This window comes from Trachypithecus francoisi, unplaced genomic scaffold (genome assembly GCF_009764315.1).
Source record: "Trachypithecus francoisi isolate TF-2019V2 unplaced genomic scaffold, Tfra_2.0 Lachesis_group0, whole genome shotgun sequence".
Taxonomy (NCBI): Eukaryota; Metazoa; Chordata; class Mammalia; order Primates; family Cercopithecidae; genus Trachypithecus; species Trachypithecus francoisi.
Genome location: NW_022681453.1, coordinates 9,398,649 through 9,418,266, shown reverse-complemented (window position 1 = coordinate 9,418,266; position 19,618 = coordinate 9,398,649). Strand labels below are relative to the sequence as shown.

Genomic DNA, 19,618 nt, shown 5'->3' with positions numbered 1-19,618 from the left:
TCTTCTCCATTTATTGCATCAGAATACAATTCTGATGCCATCTCTACTACTACCACCCTAAACCTAACCAACATCATCTCTAGCCCCGACTATTAGAATAGCCTAAGTGTTCTTTCTGTGGTGGTTTTTGTGTCTGTACAGTCTTTGGCCCTTGCAATAGACAATCATTTTTGAAATCAGATCATGTCACTTTTTTGCTCAGAGCCCTCCAATGGCTTTTCACTTCATTTAAAACAAGACTCAATGTTCATGCCTGGTCTGCACGGCACTAATAGCCTGTCTCCTTCTGCCATTATCTGGTTGCCTTTATCTCCAACCACTTTCTCCCTTTCTCACTCAGCTGCATTCACATTGACCTCCTTAATGGTTTCACAGATTCCAAAAGCCACACTCCTACTTCTGGATACTTGCTGTTCCCTTTGCTGGGACTGCGATTTCCCTAGATAATCACATAGAATGTTTCCTCACTTTATTTGAGGCTCTGATGAAATGTTACTTTATCAATGAAGACTTTTCTGACTAAATTATTGAAAACAAACACTCTTTCCGTCTTTGTCCCTTTATTCTAATTTTACTCTTTGGCCATTGTTACCTCTGGTCCCTATTTTCTGTCAATACACTTAATACCAGCATACATATATGTACCACACACTTATCATTACCATATGTATATATGTAAATGTATAGAAAAGAACGTAACCTATCCAAAGAGAGGTTTGGCCTTTGTCCTCAGCTTCTGGGGAGGTAATTTCTAAGCCCTTGGAATGTCATGGCTGAAGAGTATCTTTGTTTGTCTGGGGGCCTTGGACCAGCAGGTAGTAACAATGTGTTTTGGAGAGGGGACTTTTGGGCATTCTGTATCAACTTGGCCTCCTGGAGAGCCTGAAAGAGATATCAGTCATGTGAGTAGTCAGCCATGCTTACCATCGCTCCCACCATTATGCAGCCCCAGTAAGGACTCTGGACAGCAAGGTTCAGTTGAGATTTTCTGCTTGGCAGTATTCTGTGCAAGTTGTCACACATTGACACCAAAGAAAGTAATGCCATCCATGACTCCATGGGGAGAGTACCACAGAAGTTCCACATTTACAACTTTTCCTGGACTTGGCTCTGTGACCTCTTCTCTAGGCTAATTTTATTCTGTGTCCTTTTGCTGTAATAAACCGTAACCATGAGTACATAGTTTTCTATGAATTCTGTGAGCCCTTCTAGTGAATTATTGAAACTAGCAGTGGTTTTGGGAACTCCTTGAATTTGCAATTTGTGTCACGAGTGAGAGCAATCTTGTGTGGACTGTGTTCTCTGACTTTGTGTTTGTCTCAAACTCAGTAAATATAAATACATATATTTGTTTTGTTTGAGTTTTGTTCAAAAGTTGTAAAACCAAGTACCTAGAACAATTTTTAGTATGTCGTAGTCATTTATTAAATATTAGAATGAAGAAATGAATTAGGGTAGCTGAAAAGTATAAGAAATTAAGAAAAAATTGATTAATAAAATCCAATATTACAGACACGTGTCAAGAAAAGCTTCCAAAAATGCATAACTAAGACTTCTTTATTATATTTTAAGTAATATGGTGGCATTTGCTATCTTCAAAGAGTTGCCTCCGTCAGTCACAACTCTCAGAAGGCTTAGGGATTATGTGTTAGGTGTTTATACTATTAGGGAGTCTTGGGGATTACGTATGCAGTTTATAGGAGTCACCACCAGATGGTGATATTTTTATTAGGTAACAAGAAGTTTTTGCCTTCAGATACATCAATTTATAGAGAAAAGAGATAACTATACAAAATAGAGTATTTATTAATAAGAAGAACAATATAACTATACAAGGGTAAGGTATTTGGCTATATCACAAGATATCTATAAAGGTATTTATTTCCTCTACTAGAAACACTTTTGTAATCAATCACTCTAAAGAGTAAGTAGACTTAAGTGAACTTGTGTAGTTTAATCTTCTCCTCCCTTAACAAGGATTTGGAGTGCCATTCATGCTTAAGCACAGCTCTAGTAGATTTTTCTTGTATACTTAGCTATTGTTGGCTTGGAATTTGAAGTGTTACGTGTTAGTAATGTGATGCTGATTAGCCTTTCAAACTATGACTTTGGGCTAAATAATCCTGGTGTTGTTTCAATGCAGCAGAATTTTTATGTGCATCCATTATACAGTTAATTCAACAACCAAGTGCAATTAAATGGGAATATCCTAATTATTTTTCCAATTCCCCTAGTTTAAGCTCTTGTTCAGTTAAAATGAGAGGGAAAATGGGCATTATTATCTTCTATCTATTTCTTAATGCTCTTTAAACCTTGATTTCTGTTAGAATCTCTGTCCCATTCAAATTGCTGTGCAGTTACAAAGAATGTGTTTGCCTCCAAATCTTTGCTATTTTTCAGCTTTATTATGATCCTGTGTCTAATTTACTTTTTGCCTGAAATTGCATTTTAAAGCAGCAATATCACTTTTCTCTTTCAGAAAATTATACATCTAAAGTTTAAGATATCAAAGCCTATCTTTTACAAAGCATTATTAGAATATTCAATTCAATTTTTCTTTTATAAAGACATTTAATGCTACTGATTTATAATATCTGATTGATCTGTTCATTTGTCACTGTGTTAAAATAGCTGTTAATATTGGTGATAGTCTTTTAAAATAAAATATATTTGTAATGAGAATACATTTGACTTTGAATTCATATGTTACACATTATTTGAGGCTTGGTTTACAAACATTATTAATGGTAATATGTATGTTTCCCAAATTTAGACAACTAGATAATGAGAAGTTAAAGATCGAGAAAGTCCATTGAGATAATTATTTTGAAAATGACTTGTCCTTGTGGCAACAAAACACCCTCTGAAGATGAAACATTCTGAAAGCCCATGTCAAGCAATTTTGAATTCTAATTCAAGCTAATAAAATAGACACAAAAATAAATCATTCTAAAATATAATTCATTCAATCTGTAAGTAAATAAATAAAGTATGTGAGTGAGGGGAGGGGCACAAAGTCTAAGACTATGTAAAGTGTCAACTCAGTAACTTTGGAAAATAAACTTTTAGGTAATATATTCCATATATGTTTACAGGAAGGTTAGAAGAAAGCAATTTGAAGAAAAATCACTTTATAATTTTTGAAATACACATTGCTATTATTCTGCCAAGGTGATTCCTGCATTTTTGCAATGTAATGCCTTCTAGAATTGTCTTGAAATGTGTATCTTAGAATCACTTAATAAAATAGGTTCAGTTGTTTCTTTGAGACAACACGTCTTTAGAGAAGAAACAAGCACCTAAACTTGATATAATATTTGAAGTAAACTTTTCTATTTCAAGAATAACTTCTATTTCAAGAAAGTTTGCCCAATCCATAGCTTTAAAAACAGATACTTCTGTTTTAGACTTATAGGATTTTGGACTGCTGTATCCAGAAGCCTACCATGTTTGAATGCACCTCTCAGAACTGAATCTGCCAGTATTTTCCCCCAATTTCCACTCAAGTTAAAAAAAGAATTTAGGAAAAAGTATACAATTATACGATTACAACTTTTTTCCAATAATGTTTGAGTTAAAGATACTTCTAATTCCACCTCTAACACACAACATATTTGTTTTATGGGACGGTCTTGACATACTGAAAAGATGAAAGGAAAACTGTTATAGGTAAGAAAGAAAGAAAAAACAGTAAACAATTTGTATTTGGTAGAAATGAAGGAAACAACTATTTATAGACTAGGAACATGCACGTTTCCCAGTTGGAAGCTAATTTTTCATTTTACAGAAGAATGTAAAGCTAAAGAAGTAAGTGTAATAAGCTTGTTTTGCTAGGCATATTTAGGCAAGTTCCTTCAAATACAATTTGGAGTTTTGTTACATTTCTTCCATTCCCAAAATTTCTCTTTTTACCCCTTTGCAGTAAAGGCCAACATTATATGTAGAAGTATATGCATGAAACAGTATAGTCACTGAGTTTATACAATTTTCTGTTTACTAGGAGGTTGACAAACATAAGCAAAAACATTAGTAAAGTAGGCCAAGATTTGATTTAGAACAGATTTTTTAGAAATCAGATAAGAAGCAAAATCTTTTAATTACCATAGTGTGTGATCTTTAGGTAACACATCAAATGCACTTAATTGTTTACACTAGTTCTAGTTGGTCCCACAAAAAATTAACTATTAAATCAGTAAAACTTATGTAAACCAACAAATACAAGGAAATCAGTCTCATAACAAAGTTGTTAGTTTCACAGCTGACGTTGCAGATCCATTCTTGCTGCTGTTAGACCAAATACCCATTAACTACCCTTGCTTTCTTCCTCTCTTTTTCTGTAAGCTTTATTTAACAACTGGATTTCCTCCTGATAGCCATCCCTCTCTTGATGCTGCCTTTTACTGTTCTGCCTGTGTGCTTCTACGGTGTCTGGAATGGAGATATTGATATCACCATCAGGATTACTGGTGGGCAAAAAGAGGGAGTATGAGGCCGTTTCCCCTAGATCACAGGAAACAAATCTGTTTTCTTTCCTGGAGTATCGTAGGGATGGAGATCTGACTTGTGTGGAGGACTGGCTGATGTTACTAATGATTGACACAGTGTCCAAGGCCTCTTCATTATCGCAAATTTCAAGAACCTCTAAGTGTATTTTCACACTGGTGTCTGCAAACGTGGATGAAGAATCTTCTGAGTTTGGTTCATGGCCAACACTTTTGGATCGATAGACTTCTATTTTCTTAGAGGCTGGAGTTATTTTTTGCCCTTCTGCGCTTACCTCATAGGTAGAAAGAGATAGGGTTTTCCCTGTAGGTGCATGGAGAGACACAGTCCCCTGGAATGCACACAAGGGAATGGCAAGGGCACCACCGGAACGCTGGGGACAAAAACAAAATTGTTATTATTGAAAGCTAGTTTCTGAGGTTGAGACATTTAGAAATTCATTTTGTTCATCAGAATGATAAAAGTTTTCTATTTCAGATCAATTTCCCTAGAAACATTTTATAGATATGGGATTTGAATACTGCCACCGAAGCACCATACGTCAGTTTCTCCTAGGTCAAATCAGACATTTAATGAGGGTAGTTAGGAATATTTATTTGAAGATGAGGGGCATATCTCCCCAGTTAAAGGCAAAGGTGTGTACTGATGGGAAGCAATAGATGTTTTCAAAGGCAGAATTCGAACATAAAATTGAATGCATATTTACAATCTGAAATTGCTTTTATATTTGTGATACATACTCAGTTACATTAAAATGTTTGCAAAAGTTGGAAGAAATGTAGACTGTGTTATCAACATGAACTTTTTTTTTTCTGTTTAGTATGCCAGAGTAAATGATAATTGTGAAACTGTGACTTAAGGACAAAAGATATTTCAGCTGTTACGTTTGAGTATACATAAGAGGAACCAAATGTCACCAGAATTACACTACGGTGTGCTTACTTTTCCACAGAGAAATCAGTCACTAAAGTAAACCCAATAATAAAGAATACTATTCCACCTCTTTCAAAAACTTGCCTAAAAGTGTAAACCTTTTCTATTATGCTTTGTGTATTAAGATTTTTTAAAAACTGTACTTACCACTGAGAGGTGCTTCAGAAATGTAGAAAATAAGATTGATTCTTAAAATAGTCTGTACTTTTTATTGCTGATTCATGTGTTCATACTTTCAACTGACATGTTTTGATTTTTGATTATGTGTTAGTCCCAGAAGATGATAATGTGCAAAACTTCTAGAGCAGTAATTCTCAAAACTGAGTCTCCAACTCAGCATCATCAGCAGCTTCTGGTAACTTGTCAGAAATACAGGTTTTTAGCACTATCCCAGACCTACTCAATTAGGTCTCAACCCAGGTACAGGGTCAAGCAATCTGTATTTTAACAAGCCCGTTAGGTGATTCTGTTGCATAGTAAAGTTTGGGATCGCTTGCTCTAACTAAAGAAATGTTGTAGTCCAAAAAGAAAAAAAAGGGGGGGGGTGGTGGAGGTACACAGACACTTTTTATATAAGTGCCTACCACCTGTGAAGCCTACAGTTACTAATTGGATTGGCCTAAATGTGTCTGTCCACCTGGGGAACTGGCATGGGAGATAATGGCATTTTTCCAACTTAGGATGACCAGCTTTCTCAATTTTCCTGGGACTGTCCCATATTTAGCACTGAAATTTCTGCATCCCAGGAAATCCCCCAGTCTTAGACAAATGGGCAGGAGTCGGGGCAGTGGGAGATTGATCACCCTACTTGCTATGGGCATTTTCAATCTGGACCCAACAGTGGCTAGAGGAAGACAGGTTCTCACTATTGGAGAACAGTTTAGATTATTTTCTATTTAAAGAAGTTTTAAAGAGGATGAGTTTCATTGGGGGTGTCTTCATACTCTACTGCTTGAATTGAGAGACTACAAAAAAATACAGTGTGGGCTGTGAGACATATGATCATTCTTTCCTGGTTACTCTCTGTGAGGGGGTCTTGAATTCCCTTTACTCATAAGGAGACCTAGGAACCTAACTGTAGAGTCTTGCACTCTAAAGTTTTGGAAATTTTGAAAATTTACACTATAATGTTCAGTCCAGCCATCTGCCAAGGAAAAGAACTTCATTGACTCTACATGTGTAATGCTGGCTGAAGTAAGAGAGACAGAAGAACCACACAGGTTCATCACAGCATCAGACTATTAATATTTGAGCGGTGGCAACTTCTGGCAAAAGAAAAGTAGGTTTCATTCCTATCATTATACATCCAGTTATTAAACATTTGCTAAGTAAGGATGTACATGATTCTGAGGTTGCATTGGATGTATGGAGATGCTAGCTTTTAAGACCCCACAGATGACTGGATGAGAAAGTCACATAAAGAAACAAAATAAGGCCGGGCGCGGTGGCTCAAGCCTGTAATCCCAGCACTTTGGGAGGCCGAGACGGGCGGATCACGAGGTCAGGAGATCGAGACCATCCTGGCGAACACTGTGAAACCCCGTCTCTACTAAAAAATACAAAAAACTAGCCGGGCGAGGTGGCGGGCGTCTGTAGTCCCAGCTACTCGGGAGGCTGAGGCAGGAGAATGGCGTGAACCCGGGAGTCGGAGCTTGCAGTGAGCTGAGATCCGGCCACTGCACTCCAGCCCCGGCGACAGAGCAAGACTCCGTCTCAAAAAAAAAAAAAAAAAAAAAAAAAAAAAAAGAAACAAAATAAAAATTTTAGTTCTAAATGTAGTAATTGAGAGATAGGTACCAAATTCTATAAGGTCCAAGGAATGACTATTGCGGGTAGGGAGATTTCATATTGTGGAGGGGGTCATGTGAAATTGATCTTAAAAATCAAAAAAAGATTTATAGGTTTTTTCGTTTGTTTGTTTTTGAGACAGAGTCTTGCTCTGTCTATCTTGCTCAGGCTGGAGTGCAATGGCGCCGTCTCGGCTCACTGCAACCTCTGCCACCTGGGTTCAAGTGATTCTCCTGCCTCAGCCTCCTGAGTAGCTGAGACTACAGATGCATGCCACCACACCCAGCTAGTTTTTGTATTTTTAGTAGAGACAGGGTTTCACTATGTTGGCCAGGTTGCTCTCGAACTCCTGACCTTGTGATCTGCCTGCCTCGGCCTCCCAAAGTGATGGGATTACAGGTGTGAGCCATCATGCCCGGTCAAGATTTACAATTTTAAAACCTTGCTTTCTGAGTGATAAATCACCAGTTAAAGGGTTATACTGAAAACTTTCCATCCTGAGAAAACATTTTTGTTATCAAAGACTGAAACTTCTGTTTTTTTCTGAATAAAAATTGACTGAAACATTATTCAGTCAGAAAATTTGACTGTCATTTAATAATATCATTCAATAATGTGAATTAGAAATTTAAGAATAATATTATTATTTAATAATGTGAATTATAAATACAGCCTAAGAGACATAGTTAATTTGAAAGCTGAACTTTCTGACATTTTAATTAGTTACAGAATTAAAAAAAACCAAACTTGGTGCTTAAAAAATATTTCTAAAACTTAATAATGTGATGAAAAAAATGAGTTATTAGACAGTACCCAGCAGTATAGGCATGGCTAGCTTAAAGAAACTTTTGCTAGAGCTTTAACAGCATAATTATGTCATTATATGTGCCAACTTGCTTCACTGGTAAGTAGTTGATACAAAAGCAAAAGTAACAAAGAATTTTTCTGCACCTGATTTTATGCATCCATACAACGCAGATTTCAATAACTTCCCCATGCTAACCTTACCTTAAAATGAACGAACAAGCTTTACTGAGTTATCAAATGACAGCTCATTAAAATTGGCATTTGAGAAATGCATAGTGCCAGAGTTTGGCTGTATATGAAGTCTGATTTTTCTGAAAGAGCACGCAAAGTCTTGAGTTACTAAAATCATTTCGTGAAACATTCATATTCAAATGAGTAGTGTTTATTTGAGAGTTATAGAGGTAAAACCACAGACAACAACAACAAAAAATAAACAACATAATTAAAAAATGGCCAAGAAACTTGAATAGACATTTCTCAAAAGAAAATATGCAAAAAGCTGAGAAGCACATAAAAAGATGCTCAGCATCACTAATCATTAGACAAATGTAAGTCAAAACTATAATGAGATACCATCTCACACCCATTAGGATGGCTACCATCAAAATAGAAAATAAGTGTTGTTAAGGATGTAGAGAAATTGGAACATGTGAGCACTTTTGGTGGAAATGTGAAATGGTACAGTTGATATGGAAAATAGTATGGCATTTTCTCAAAAAATTAAAAAATAGAATTACCAAGTGATCCAGGAATTCCAGTTCTGGGTAGATACTCAAAAGAATTGAAAATAGGGTCTCAAAGAGATATTTGTTCATAGCAGCGTTATTTATAATAGGCAAAATATGAAAGCAACCCATATCCATTGATGAATAAATGGATAGCAAAATATGGTGTATATATATAGCATATATAATAATATATTATATAATAATGCATTAATATAAATGTTATTATATGTTATATATCATGTATATAATATTAATATATAGTATATATAAAATGGAATATTATTCTCCTTAATAAGAAAGAAAATTTGGACATATGCTACAACATAGAAACTTGAAGATATTAATGCTAAGTGAAATAAGCTAGTCACCAAAAGACAAATACTGTATGATTACAGTTACATGAGGTACTTAGAGTAGTCAAAATATAAAGACAGAAAGTAGAATGATGGTTTCCAGGGGCTGGAGGGAAGAAGGAATGGAGAGTGATTGTTTAATGAGTAGAGTTTCTGCTTTGCAAGAGGAAAAGAGTTCTGGAGATGAATGGTGGTGATAGTTGCACAGCAATATAAGTGTACTTAATACCACTGCACTCTACCCTTCAAAACAGTTAAGATAACGGCTGGGCACAGTTGCTCATGCCTGTAATCCCAGCACTTTGGGAGGCTGAGGCGGGTGGATCATGAGGTTGGGAGTTCGAGACCAGCCTGACCAACATGGTGAAATCCGTCTCTACTAAAAATACAAAAATTAGCTGGACATGGTGGCACGCACCTGTATCCCAGCTACTTGGGTGGCTGAGGCAGAAGAATCGCTTGAACCTGGGAGACAGAGGTTGCAGTGAGCCGAGATCATGCCATTGCACTCCAACCTGGGCTACAGGGTGAGACTCTGTCTCAAAAAAACAACAACAACAAAATAGTTAAGATAGTAAATTTCACGTGTATTTTACCACAACTAAAAAATGAGGGAAAAATACAGAGACAGATTAAATAGAAACAGATGTAAGTGTACATCTTTATATTATTAATTCAAAATTGATAGGTTAGTTTTGGCAAAACAGTACTGACTTTAATTTGGTCATTTTAGTTATGCTAGTTTTGAAAGCAGTAAATGTAAAAATTTGGTTTGGTTTTAGATTTGTATAAGAACTGTAAGTGTAAGACGTTTACACCAATTTTATTTGTATATCTTTAAGCAAAATCACAAAAATTTGATTTGACAGCAAGATTCATAAAGTTTTTTCCTTTGTAAGAGACTAGTATATTATTTAAGTTAGAGAAACATTTCTCTAGGTAAGAGAAAATAGGAGCTTGAACTGAAAGAGAAGTAAAACTGAAAAGAAGTAATATCTGTATGATACAAGGAGGAAGCTGACAGAATCTTCCATCTCTCTTAGGAATGTGGGGTGAAGACTATTAGAGTTAAAAGCTAAGAGATTGGGAGGCCGAGGTGGGCAGATCACCTGACATCAGGAGTTGGAGACCAGTCTGGCTAACACGGTGAAACCCCATCTCTACTAAAATTGCAAAAATTAGCGGGGTATGGTGGTGGGCGCCTGTATTCCCAGCTACTCGGGAGGCTGAGGCAGGAGAATGGCGTGAACTCGGGAGGCGGAGCTTGCAGTGAGCCGAGATCGCGCCACTACACTCCAGCCTGGGCGACAGAGCAGGACTCCATCTCAAAAAAAAAAAAAAAAAAAAAAGCTAAGAGAACAAACTAATTGAACCACTGTTATGTAGTAAGAACTGGGTTAACAGGTAAGTCCATAGCAATGCAACAATGAGACTTTCATACCTTAAGAGCCCATATAATACAGAAATGCTCAAGCTCATGAACAATTGCATGTCCATGTGTTTGATGCTAAAATAGACCCAGGCTGGGGTATTATGAGACAATGGAATGGGGTGCCTAACGTAGGTGGGGTGAGAAAAAAGAAGACTTGAGAATTCTTCCCAGAGCAGGGCTCAATTTTTATAGATAATATCCACATTATTGTCTAACATTGTTCTAGAGGTCCTAGCTGTGCAAAAAGTCAAGAAAAAAATAAGACATATATATAATGAGTAGGAAGAGACAACATTATTGTAATTTACAGATGAAAATATTATCTTCCTAGGAAATTCTAAAGAAGTAATCTAAAAATATTAGGGAGTTTAGCAAGGTGGCTGAATTTTAGGTAAAAAATATTAAGAAATCAATAGTTATTGCCAGTCAAAAAATAATTTTTAAAAGGTACCATCCAAAATAGCAACAATACTATAGATGTATGTGAAACTTTATGAAGAAAAACAGCAATAATAAAAGAAGTCTTGAATAAGAGAGAAAGAATAATGTTTCTGCATGAGAAAACTTTCTCGCGACCATGGCAGTTTTCTTTTAATTTATTGATTTAATACAATATTAATAAAAGTTCCACTGAAATTTTGTTTTAGAAATTTCTCTTAAGATATAATTTCAGGAGTAAATGCTTGCAGATAACCAAGAACACTTGGAAACAAACAATAAGGTGGATTCCCAAGTATAATATGTAGCTACACCATTAATACAGGGTGTTCATTGCAAGATTTGGTAAATCCATGAAGGAAAACATACAGCCAAGAAAGTAGATATAGTGTATGCTGAAGATGGCATTTCAAAATAAGCAGGGTAATTGTATTTTAAAAAGAAACAAACAAAAAACAGAATAAGTTATTCAAATAAACCTTTTACATATTATTCATTATCCATTACAACATTAAGTTAGGTAGCTTTCTGATGTTACATGCAAACATTAAAAAAAATTCTTCTTAATAATTAAAGTACTGAGTGAATAAGACCTTTCCAAATCTGGAATGAAAACTGGAAACCACAAAGTAAAAGATGGACAGATTTGATTGCAAAAAACTTTAAAATGTCTACATAGAAATATATACTATAAACAAAAGTGAAAGACTAAAGGCAACCTAGAAGAATATATTTGTCATCTATATAGAACAAAGTTGAAGAGTGATGCTATGGAGAATTCTTCTAAATCAGTAAGACAAACAGTCTAGCAGAAAAATGGAAAAGGGAAGTGGGCAAAACAATTAAAGAAAAATGGAGAGTAAACACATAAAAATATGTGCAATTTTACCAATTATTTTATTTTATTTTATTTTATTTTTTATTGAGACAGAGTCTCACTCTGTTACCCAGGCTGGAGTGCAGTGGTACATGTGATCTCAGATCACTGAAACCTCCACCTCCCGAGTTCAAGTGATTCTTGTGCCTCAGCCTCTCAAGTAGCTGGGATTACAGGGGTGTCCCACCAGTACCGGCTAATTTTTGTATTTTTAGAAGAGATAGCGTTTTGCCATGTTGGCCAGGCTGGTCTTGAACTCCTGATCTCAGGTGATTCATCCTCCTCAGTCTCCCAGAGTGCTAGGATTACAGCCGTGGCCACTGTGCCCAGCCTTACAAATAATTTTAAAAGTAAGTAAAAACAATGGTCATTTTAGCTTTTCAGAATGCCCTCCATAAAAGATAAACAGAAAAAAAAAAAAAACCCAGCAGAAATAAAGAGATTGATGCCATCTTTAGAGTACATTTTGATTATATTTGACTATAAAATAAAAATTACATATGCTTACCATTGACCCTATATCTGTGAGTTGGTTCCTCCAAATACCAGAACATCATAATGTTAGTTTATTTCAGCACTTTTGTAAGCCCCAAATTAGAAACAGTCTAAAGGTCTACATTTAGAAAATAGTTAAATAAATTGTGATACAGTTATGTCCTGAAAAGCTATCTTGAACAGCTGAGGGAAGGCTGTAAGTTCTACCTGGGTAAAATAATTTCCACACATTTTAAGATATAAAAGCAAGCAAATTGCAAAACAATCTGTACAGTATGATCTAGTTTTCTTGTTAAAAATAATCATGAGAAATCAGCCCAGAAAATTAAACATGTATAGGAATGAAAATAGATTCACAGACATACAAGCATACCTATATATGACAGGCATAGAAAAAAGTTTGAAAGGCTACACACCAAGAATTGTTTCCTGTGGGAGTGAATAGTGGCTTGGCATTTCACTTGCAGTATTTCTATATTTCTAAATTATTTTCCTATGATCATGATTACTCTTGATCAAGGAAGTTTATTAGGTAGTGAAGGCAGCAGGGATTACAAAATATTGCTAGAAAGGCATCCAGGATGTAGGGGTAGGGTACTGAGTGTGTTGCCGATGCTGGATGCTAGTAGTTAGCCGCAGGGTTCATCATCTGGAGTATGTGTTGGGGTTTGTTCTATTTTTAGATTAAGAGACAAGAGACAAACTAGGTAAAGGGCATTATTTCAAAAATTTGCCCTAATGGTTTGGTTGACTAGAATGAGAGTCTCAATTGGGGTATAGCTAATTTCCCATTCACATTTAAAAAAGAAAACAAAGAAAAAGAAAAAATGTAGAGAATGGCACTTATGACAGGAAAGAAATATTTTAAAATTATCTAAAAGGAAAAGTGATTAAAATAATCCTACGGTTCTAGTAAGACAAATATGTATAACACTCTCAAAGTGTCCAGTGTCTGTAATAAGTCAGATTATCCTCACTAATTTTACTGGAAAACTGTTATAAACATTTGAGTCCAACAAGCCGTCAATGTAAAGTTCAAATAAAGAGTCTCATCTCAGGAAACAATAACAACAAACAAGGAAATATTATACAACTTGAGTCACAAACCACAATGTAGCCAACAAATTTGAAAATCATTCAGAAAGCTTAAGGACAGTTTCAAAAAGAGACTTCAAAAGTAAAAGGCAATAGTATCTTAACGGAAAATGAACATTAATTGAAAGAAGTAGAATATGATACAAAAACTGTTAATATTGGTTTATGTTCATGTTTGTAATGGGTTGAATAGCATCCCCTTCCAAATTCGTGTCCCCCTGTAAACTGTGAATATGGCCTTATTTGGAAATAGGGTTTTTGCAGGTGTAAGCAAGTTGTATGAGGTCATACTGAATGAGGATGGGCCTTATCCAGTGACTCTTATCTTTATAAGAAGAGGGAAATTTGGACGCAGATGTACCTGGGGTAAGACAGTCATGTGAAGATGCAGATAACAATTGGAGTTATGCTGTCACCAGCCAAGGAACACCAAGGATTGCTGGAGCCACCAGAAGCTAGGGAGAGACAAAAAAGGATCCTCCCCAAGAGCTTTCAGAGGGAGCATGGTCTTCATGACACCCTATTTCAGACTTCTGGTCTCTAGAAATGTGGGACAACACATTTTTGTTGTTTTCAACCATCTTAATTTGTGATAATTTGTTACGGCAGCCCTAGGAAACTAATTCAATCTTGTATGCAAACATGTACAAAAATACATTTGGAAAAAAACTTATTTTTAAAAGTCCTACAACGGACCATCTTTTTCTGGACACTGGAGCTATGTGGCCATTTCTGTCAAATCCACATATAATGTAATCTCTTCAAAGGAAGCAAACATTCCCTTGTTGATCTTTATCTTCTCTGCTACCTATAACAGTGTCTGGCATATGACAGGCCCTCAAAAATATCTGTAGAATGGATAAACAAAAGTGTGCATAAATTGGCAAAGCTGACCTTATCTCCTTTCCAGATTCCATATTTTAACTTTTCGCACAAAAATAGGATCATCTTTTAAAATATTGCTGTTTAACATTTATATTTAAACAGCCCTATATAATAAATGATGATAGTTACAAGTACATCAGAAGGTCATACTAGAACAGATTGTTTTTATCAAAATAAAATATTATGGCACTGAATTGTATGTGAAAGTTATTGCATGACAAAGAATGGTAGATTCAGAGAGCATAGAACGATTCATTTTGTAGTCTCTGCTTTCTTTTCCTTTAAAAGTCTATGAATTAGCATATGCTGTCAGGAATAATGATAATCCATTATTGCTATATTCTTGAGTGTAGGTGGCAAGGAGCTTTTTTATTTGGTAATAAAGAGCAGTCTTTAAGCCACACAAAGGCTCCAGGAGAAGAGAGCATGCCATGTAAACACATTAGTACCCATAATCTCCTGTGATAATTGATTCAGACTTACTGACCTTGGGCACATTGAATGTTTTGATTTCTTCACTATGAGCCTCCGGGTGAATTCAGGGTGAAATTTTAACATAAAAAGAGTTGCTGCAAATTTTTTTCCTAAGAAGGTGAAGTAGTCTGTTGATAATCTGAATCATTCCAGTTTTAGAAAGACATAATATAGCACCTAGGATCATGGCACTTAGCAGAAACTATGGCATTTAAATTTCTTATTTTATGAAACAAGAACTCATAGCCAGAGAGATCAAACACTTGCCCAGGGTCACGTAGGTCGTATCAGGACTGGCATCAGGACTCAGTTTTCTTAACTCTCAGTTAAGTACTCTTTCTATTATTTGTATCGTGTTGTTATTTTAAAAGAAATCTGCTGTAGCTAAGAGTCAGCTGTAGGTTTTCTGCCCTGCAAGGTAGAATTCTGTCACTAACTCATGAGTAACCCAAATGACTGACAATTTTAATCTCAATTAAACTCATATAGATGATTGTTAGGTGACTTGGGTGACTTTAGGCCTCTTAAAGTACAGGCATTGAGGAATTAAAGTGGAACACGACCATTTAAGATGGTTAGTAGAGATAGGGACATTGAGAGGGAAAAAAGAAATAGCATGAAGAACAAGAGCTTTGTGAGAAAAACAAAAGTAGATTTTTAATAATTTACTTTTTGGAATTTATTTTTTATTCAATATGCGAAACTATGTGGTTACTGTTTTCACATATTCAACTCGCAGAATATACCTTGTGTCATTCTGTCATTTTCATTTAAATGTTTAATGAACACAAATTAGAGAAAACACATGAATTCCTCAAGGAAAGAGAGAACAAGGGCAAGAAAATGAGGGCCTTCATCAAGGGTCTATAAGAGGCATGAAAAGTGCTAAGAATTTTAACACATTTCACATTTAATCCTCAAAGGCCTTCAAGTTACAAATTAAGGTTTTTCTTTTCTTCTCTTTTTCTTTTTACTTTCCTTTTTTTGAGATAGAGTGTCACTTTGTCACCTAGGCTGGAGTGAGTGGCATGATCTTGGCTCACTGCAATCTCCACCTCCTTCAAGTGATTCTCATGCCTCAGCTTCACAAGTAGCTGGTATTACAGGTGTACCCCACCATGCCTGGCTAAATTTTTGTATTTTCAGTAGAGACAGGGTTTTGTCATGTTTTTCAGGCTGGTCTTGAACTCCTGACCTCAGGTAATCTGCCCACCTTGAAGCCACAGCGTCCGGCCAGCTTGTTCTTTTTAAAGATGAAAACTCTAACAACTGAGTAACAGATTTTTAGGATTGATATCCATTCCCCAAAATATTTACTGATCCTGCTGAATAACAGCCATATATCAACCTTCTTGCTAAGCAGTTTTTATGTACTTTGTTATTTAATATACACAACAACCTTATAAAATAGAAAGATTAATTATCTTGAACTCGTAGATGATATAATTGAGTCATAGGGAGGTAATAAGGGAAGGTAATGAATATATATTAAGTGTCTAGTATGTGCTGGCACTGCACTTGGCATTTTACATATTGTATTAGTTGGTTCTCATGCTGCTAATAAAGACACACCTGAGGCTAGGTAATTTATAAAGGAAAGAGATTTGATTGACTCACAGTTCAGCGTGACTGGGGAGGCCTCAGGAAACTTGCAATCATGGCGGAAGAAGACGCAAGCACATCTCTCTTCACATGGTGGCAGCAAGGAGTGCTGAGCACAAAGGGGAAAAGCCCCTTATAAAAATCATCAGATCTCATGAGAATCCACTCACTGTCACGAGAACTCATGGGGGTAACTGTCCCCATGATTCAATTACCTCCTACCGGGTTCCTCCCATGACATGTGGGGATTATGGGAACTACAGTTCAAGATGAGATTTGGGTGGGGACACTGCCAAATCATATTGCATGTGAAATCTACTACAGGTGAAATATATAATATTATCACGTGGGTGGTAAAATTATTTACATTTTGCAGACAAATAAATTTAAATATGAAGAGGTTAACTAACTTGCCCAGGTAATACAGGAAAGTAAAGTTTTAACTGTGATCTAAATTCAACTCACATTCCAAATCCTTTCCATGATGCCACTGAGGGTCTAAGATGAATTGGAGAAAGGAGATTGTGGTGGAAGGGAGTGCCAATAGAAGGTTTTTAGAATCATACATGGAGAGCAAAAACAAGATCTGAACTTCCATAGGTAGCAAAAATGGCAAACATGGGATGGACTATAGAAGCATTGCAAAGGCAAAACTATTGAGGCTGGGGAGGCTCGTGGGGAAGTACTGCTGTGGAGTCACATACACCTGAGTCACTATCTCTATAATCCTTCCTTCTCTAAGCCTCAGTTGTCTCATTTGCCAAATATAAAAATTAAATGAGTTAATGCACGTGAAATGATTAGGGGAGTGCCTCATACATAGTGAGTGCTCCATAAATGTTAGTTATTATTGGAAGGTGAGTAAGAGAGAGAAATCTAAGATGTTTTTAAGGTTTCTAATCCTAGTGTCTAGTGCCAATAGTTGAGACTAGGAAGAGGTAGATAATAAAACATGATTTCTACAATCTTTATCTCCGAATTAGACAGCAGATTCCTCTGCGGCAGTTTATTCTTATGGTCTAAGTAAACCAATTAAAAGCCAGACATTGGCAGGATGGATTAAAAACACAAATCAATTATATATTGTCTATAAGAAATTCATTTCAAATATAATAATATAAGCAGGTTGAAAGTAAAAAAAGAAGATTTATCATGCAAGAAAGAAGATTTATCAATCAAAGGAAAAACAAGAGTGGCTATATTAATACCCGATAAAATAGACTTCTGACCAAATAAAGTTATCAGAGACAGGGAAAATTACTATATAATAATAAAGTGATCAATCCACTTAGAAGACATAGCAATCCTAAATATGTATAGAGCAAGCAACAGAACTGTTAAATATATAAAGCAAAACTGATAGAACTGAAAGGAGAAATAGTCAAATTTACAAATAAGTTGGAGACTTCAACACCTCTCTCTCAACAATTCATAGGATAACTAGAAAGAAATCAGCAAGAGTGTAGAAGAGCACCATTAATCAATAAAATCTTATCAACGTTTGTAGAAAATGTTATGGCTAGAAAATGTTTATTTATAGGACACTCCATCCAACAACAACAGAATACACATTATTTTCAAGTGCCCATGAACCATGCACTGAGATAGACCATATCTAGGTCATAAAACAAACCCTAAGGAATTTAAAAGAAACACAATTAAACAGTATGTTCTCTGACCACAACAGAAATAAGGTAGAAATAAATAGCAGAAAGATAGCAAGACAATCTCCAAGCTCTTGGAAACTAAACACTTCTAAATCATCTAAGAGTTAAAAAGGGAGTCTTGAGGGAAATAATAAAAAAAAGTGAATGAAAATGAAAATGCAACCTGTTGAAATTTGTGCTAGGGAAGATCTGAGAGAGAAATTTAAAGCACTAAATGCATACATTAGAAAAGAGGAATAGTCTTAAACCAATAGTCTAGCCTCCCACCTTGATAATCTAGAAGAGGAAGGGCAGAATAAACTGAAAGCAAATATAAAGGAGGAAATAGATAAAACCTGAAATCAATGACATTGAAAACAGAAAAACAAAGAGGAAATTAATGAAACAAAGTTATTTTTTTAACAGATCAATAAAATTGAAAAATCTCTAGCAGCAGTGACAAAGAGAAGACACAGATTACCGGTATTAGGAATGAAACAGGATATCACTGCAGGCTCTGCAGCCATCGAAAGTATCATAAGGGAGTACTACAAACACCTTTACACACTTAAGTTTGACAACTTACATGAAATAGATTGATTCCTTGAAAAACACAAACTACTACAATGTGCCTAATGCAAAATAGATAATTTGAATATCCCTGTAACCATTAAGATAATTAAACTCGCAGTTTAAAAACCTTCAAAAAGAAATCTCTCTGGGCTCATGTATTTCCTCTGGAGAAATCTACTAAATATTTAAGTAAGTGTTAATATAAATTCTGCACAATCTCTTACAGAAAATGTAAGATGAATGAATACTTCTTGATTCATTTTATAAACCTAGTTTTACCCTAATAATAAAACTCTACAGACAGTACAAAAAATAAAACTATAGAATAGTATCACTCATGAATATAGATGCAAGCATCCTTAATAAATATTAGCAAATAGAATTCAGCAAACTATAAAAAGAATTAAGTACAATAATCAGCCAGGGTTTCTTTCAGAAATTCAAGGCTGTGTCAATATTTATTTATTTACTTATTTGAGATAGGGTTTTGCGCTGTCACCCAGGCTGAGTGCAGTGCTATGCTCACAGCTCACTGTAGCCTCCACCTCTCTCTGTACAAAAAATAAAAACATTTAGCTAGGCATGGTGGTGCGTGACTGTAATCCCAGCTACTGAGGAGGCTGAGGTGGGAGGATCACTTGAGCCTGGGGGTTTGAGGCTGCCAGTGAGCCATAATCATGCCACTGCACTCAGCCTCAGTGACAGAGTGAAACCCTGTCTCAAAAATAAAAAGAAAAGAAAAGGAAGCAAAAATTGTACAGACCAGAAAGGAAGAAATGAAACTGTTGCAACTTGTGGATGACATGATTGATTTATGTAGAAAATCCCAAGGAATGGATAAAAAATCCTTAAGCTAATGATTGAGCTAAGCAAGGTCACAGGATATAAGATACATGTACAAAATCATCTGTACTTCTATGTACTAGCAATGAACACATGGATATTAAAATAGAAAATGCAGTACCACTTACAATTGCTAAAAAGGTTAA

The 19,618-nt window shown here is 35.6% G+C and overlaps 1 protein-coding gene across 1 annotated transcript in view; it reads right to left on the bottom strand.

The window, feature by feature from the left end:
- Positions 1–1,411: 1,411 nt before the first annotated feature.
- GPR149 (G protein-coupled receptor 149) overlaps positions 1,412–19,618 on the bottom strand; it is a 106,895-nt gene continuing 88,688 nt past the window's right edge. The window contains exon 4 of the mRNA XM_033203715.1: positions 1,412–4,876. Within this exon, the coding sequence (XP_033059606.1) occupies positions 4,304–4,876 (573 nt within the window). The 3' untranslated portion in view covers positions 1,412–4,303. The remainder of the gene's footprint in view (positions 4,877–19,618) is intronic.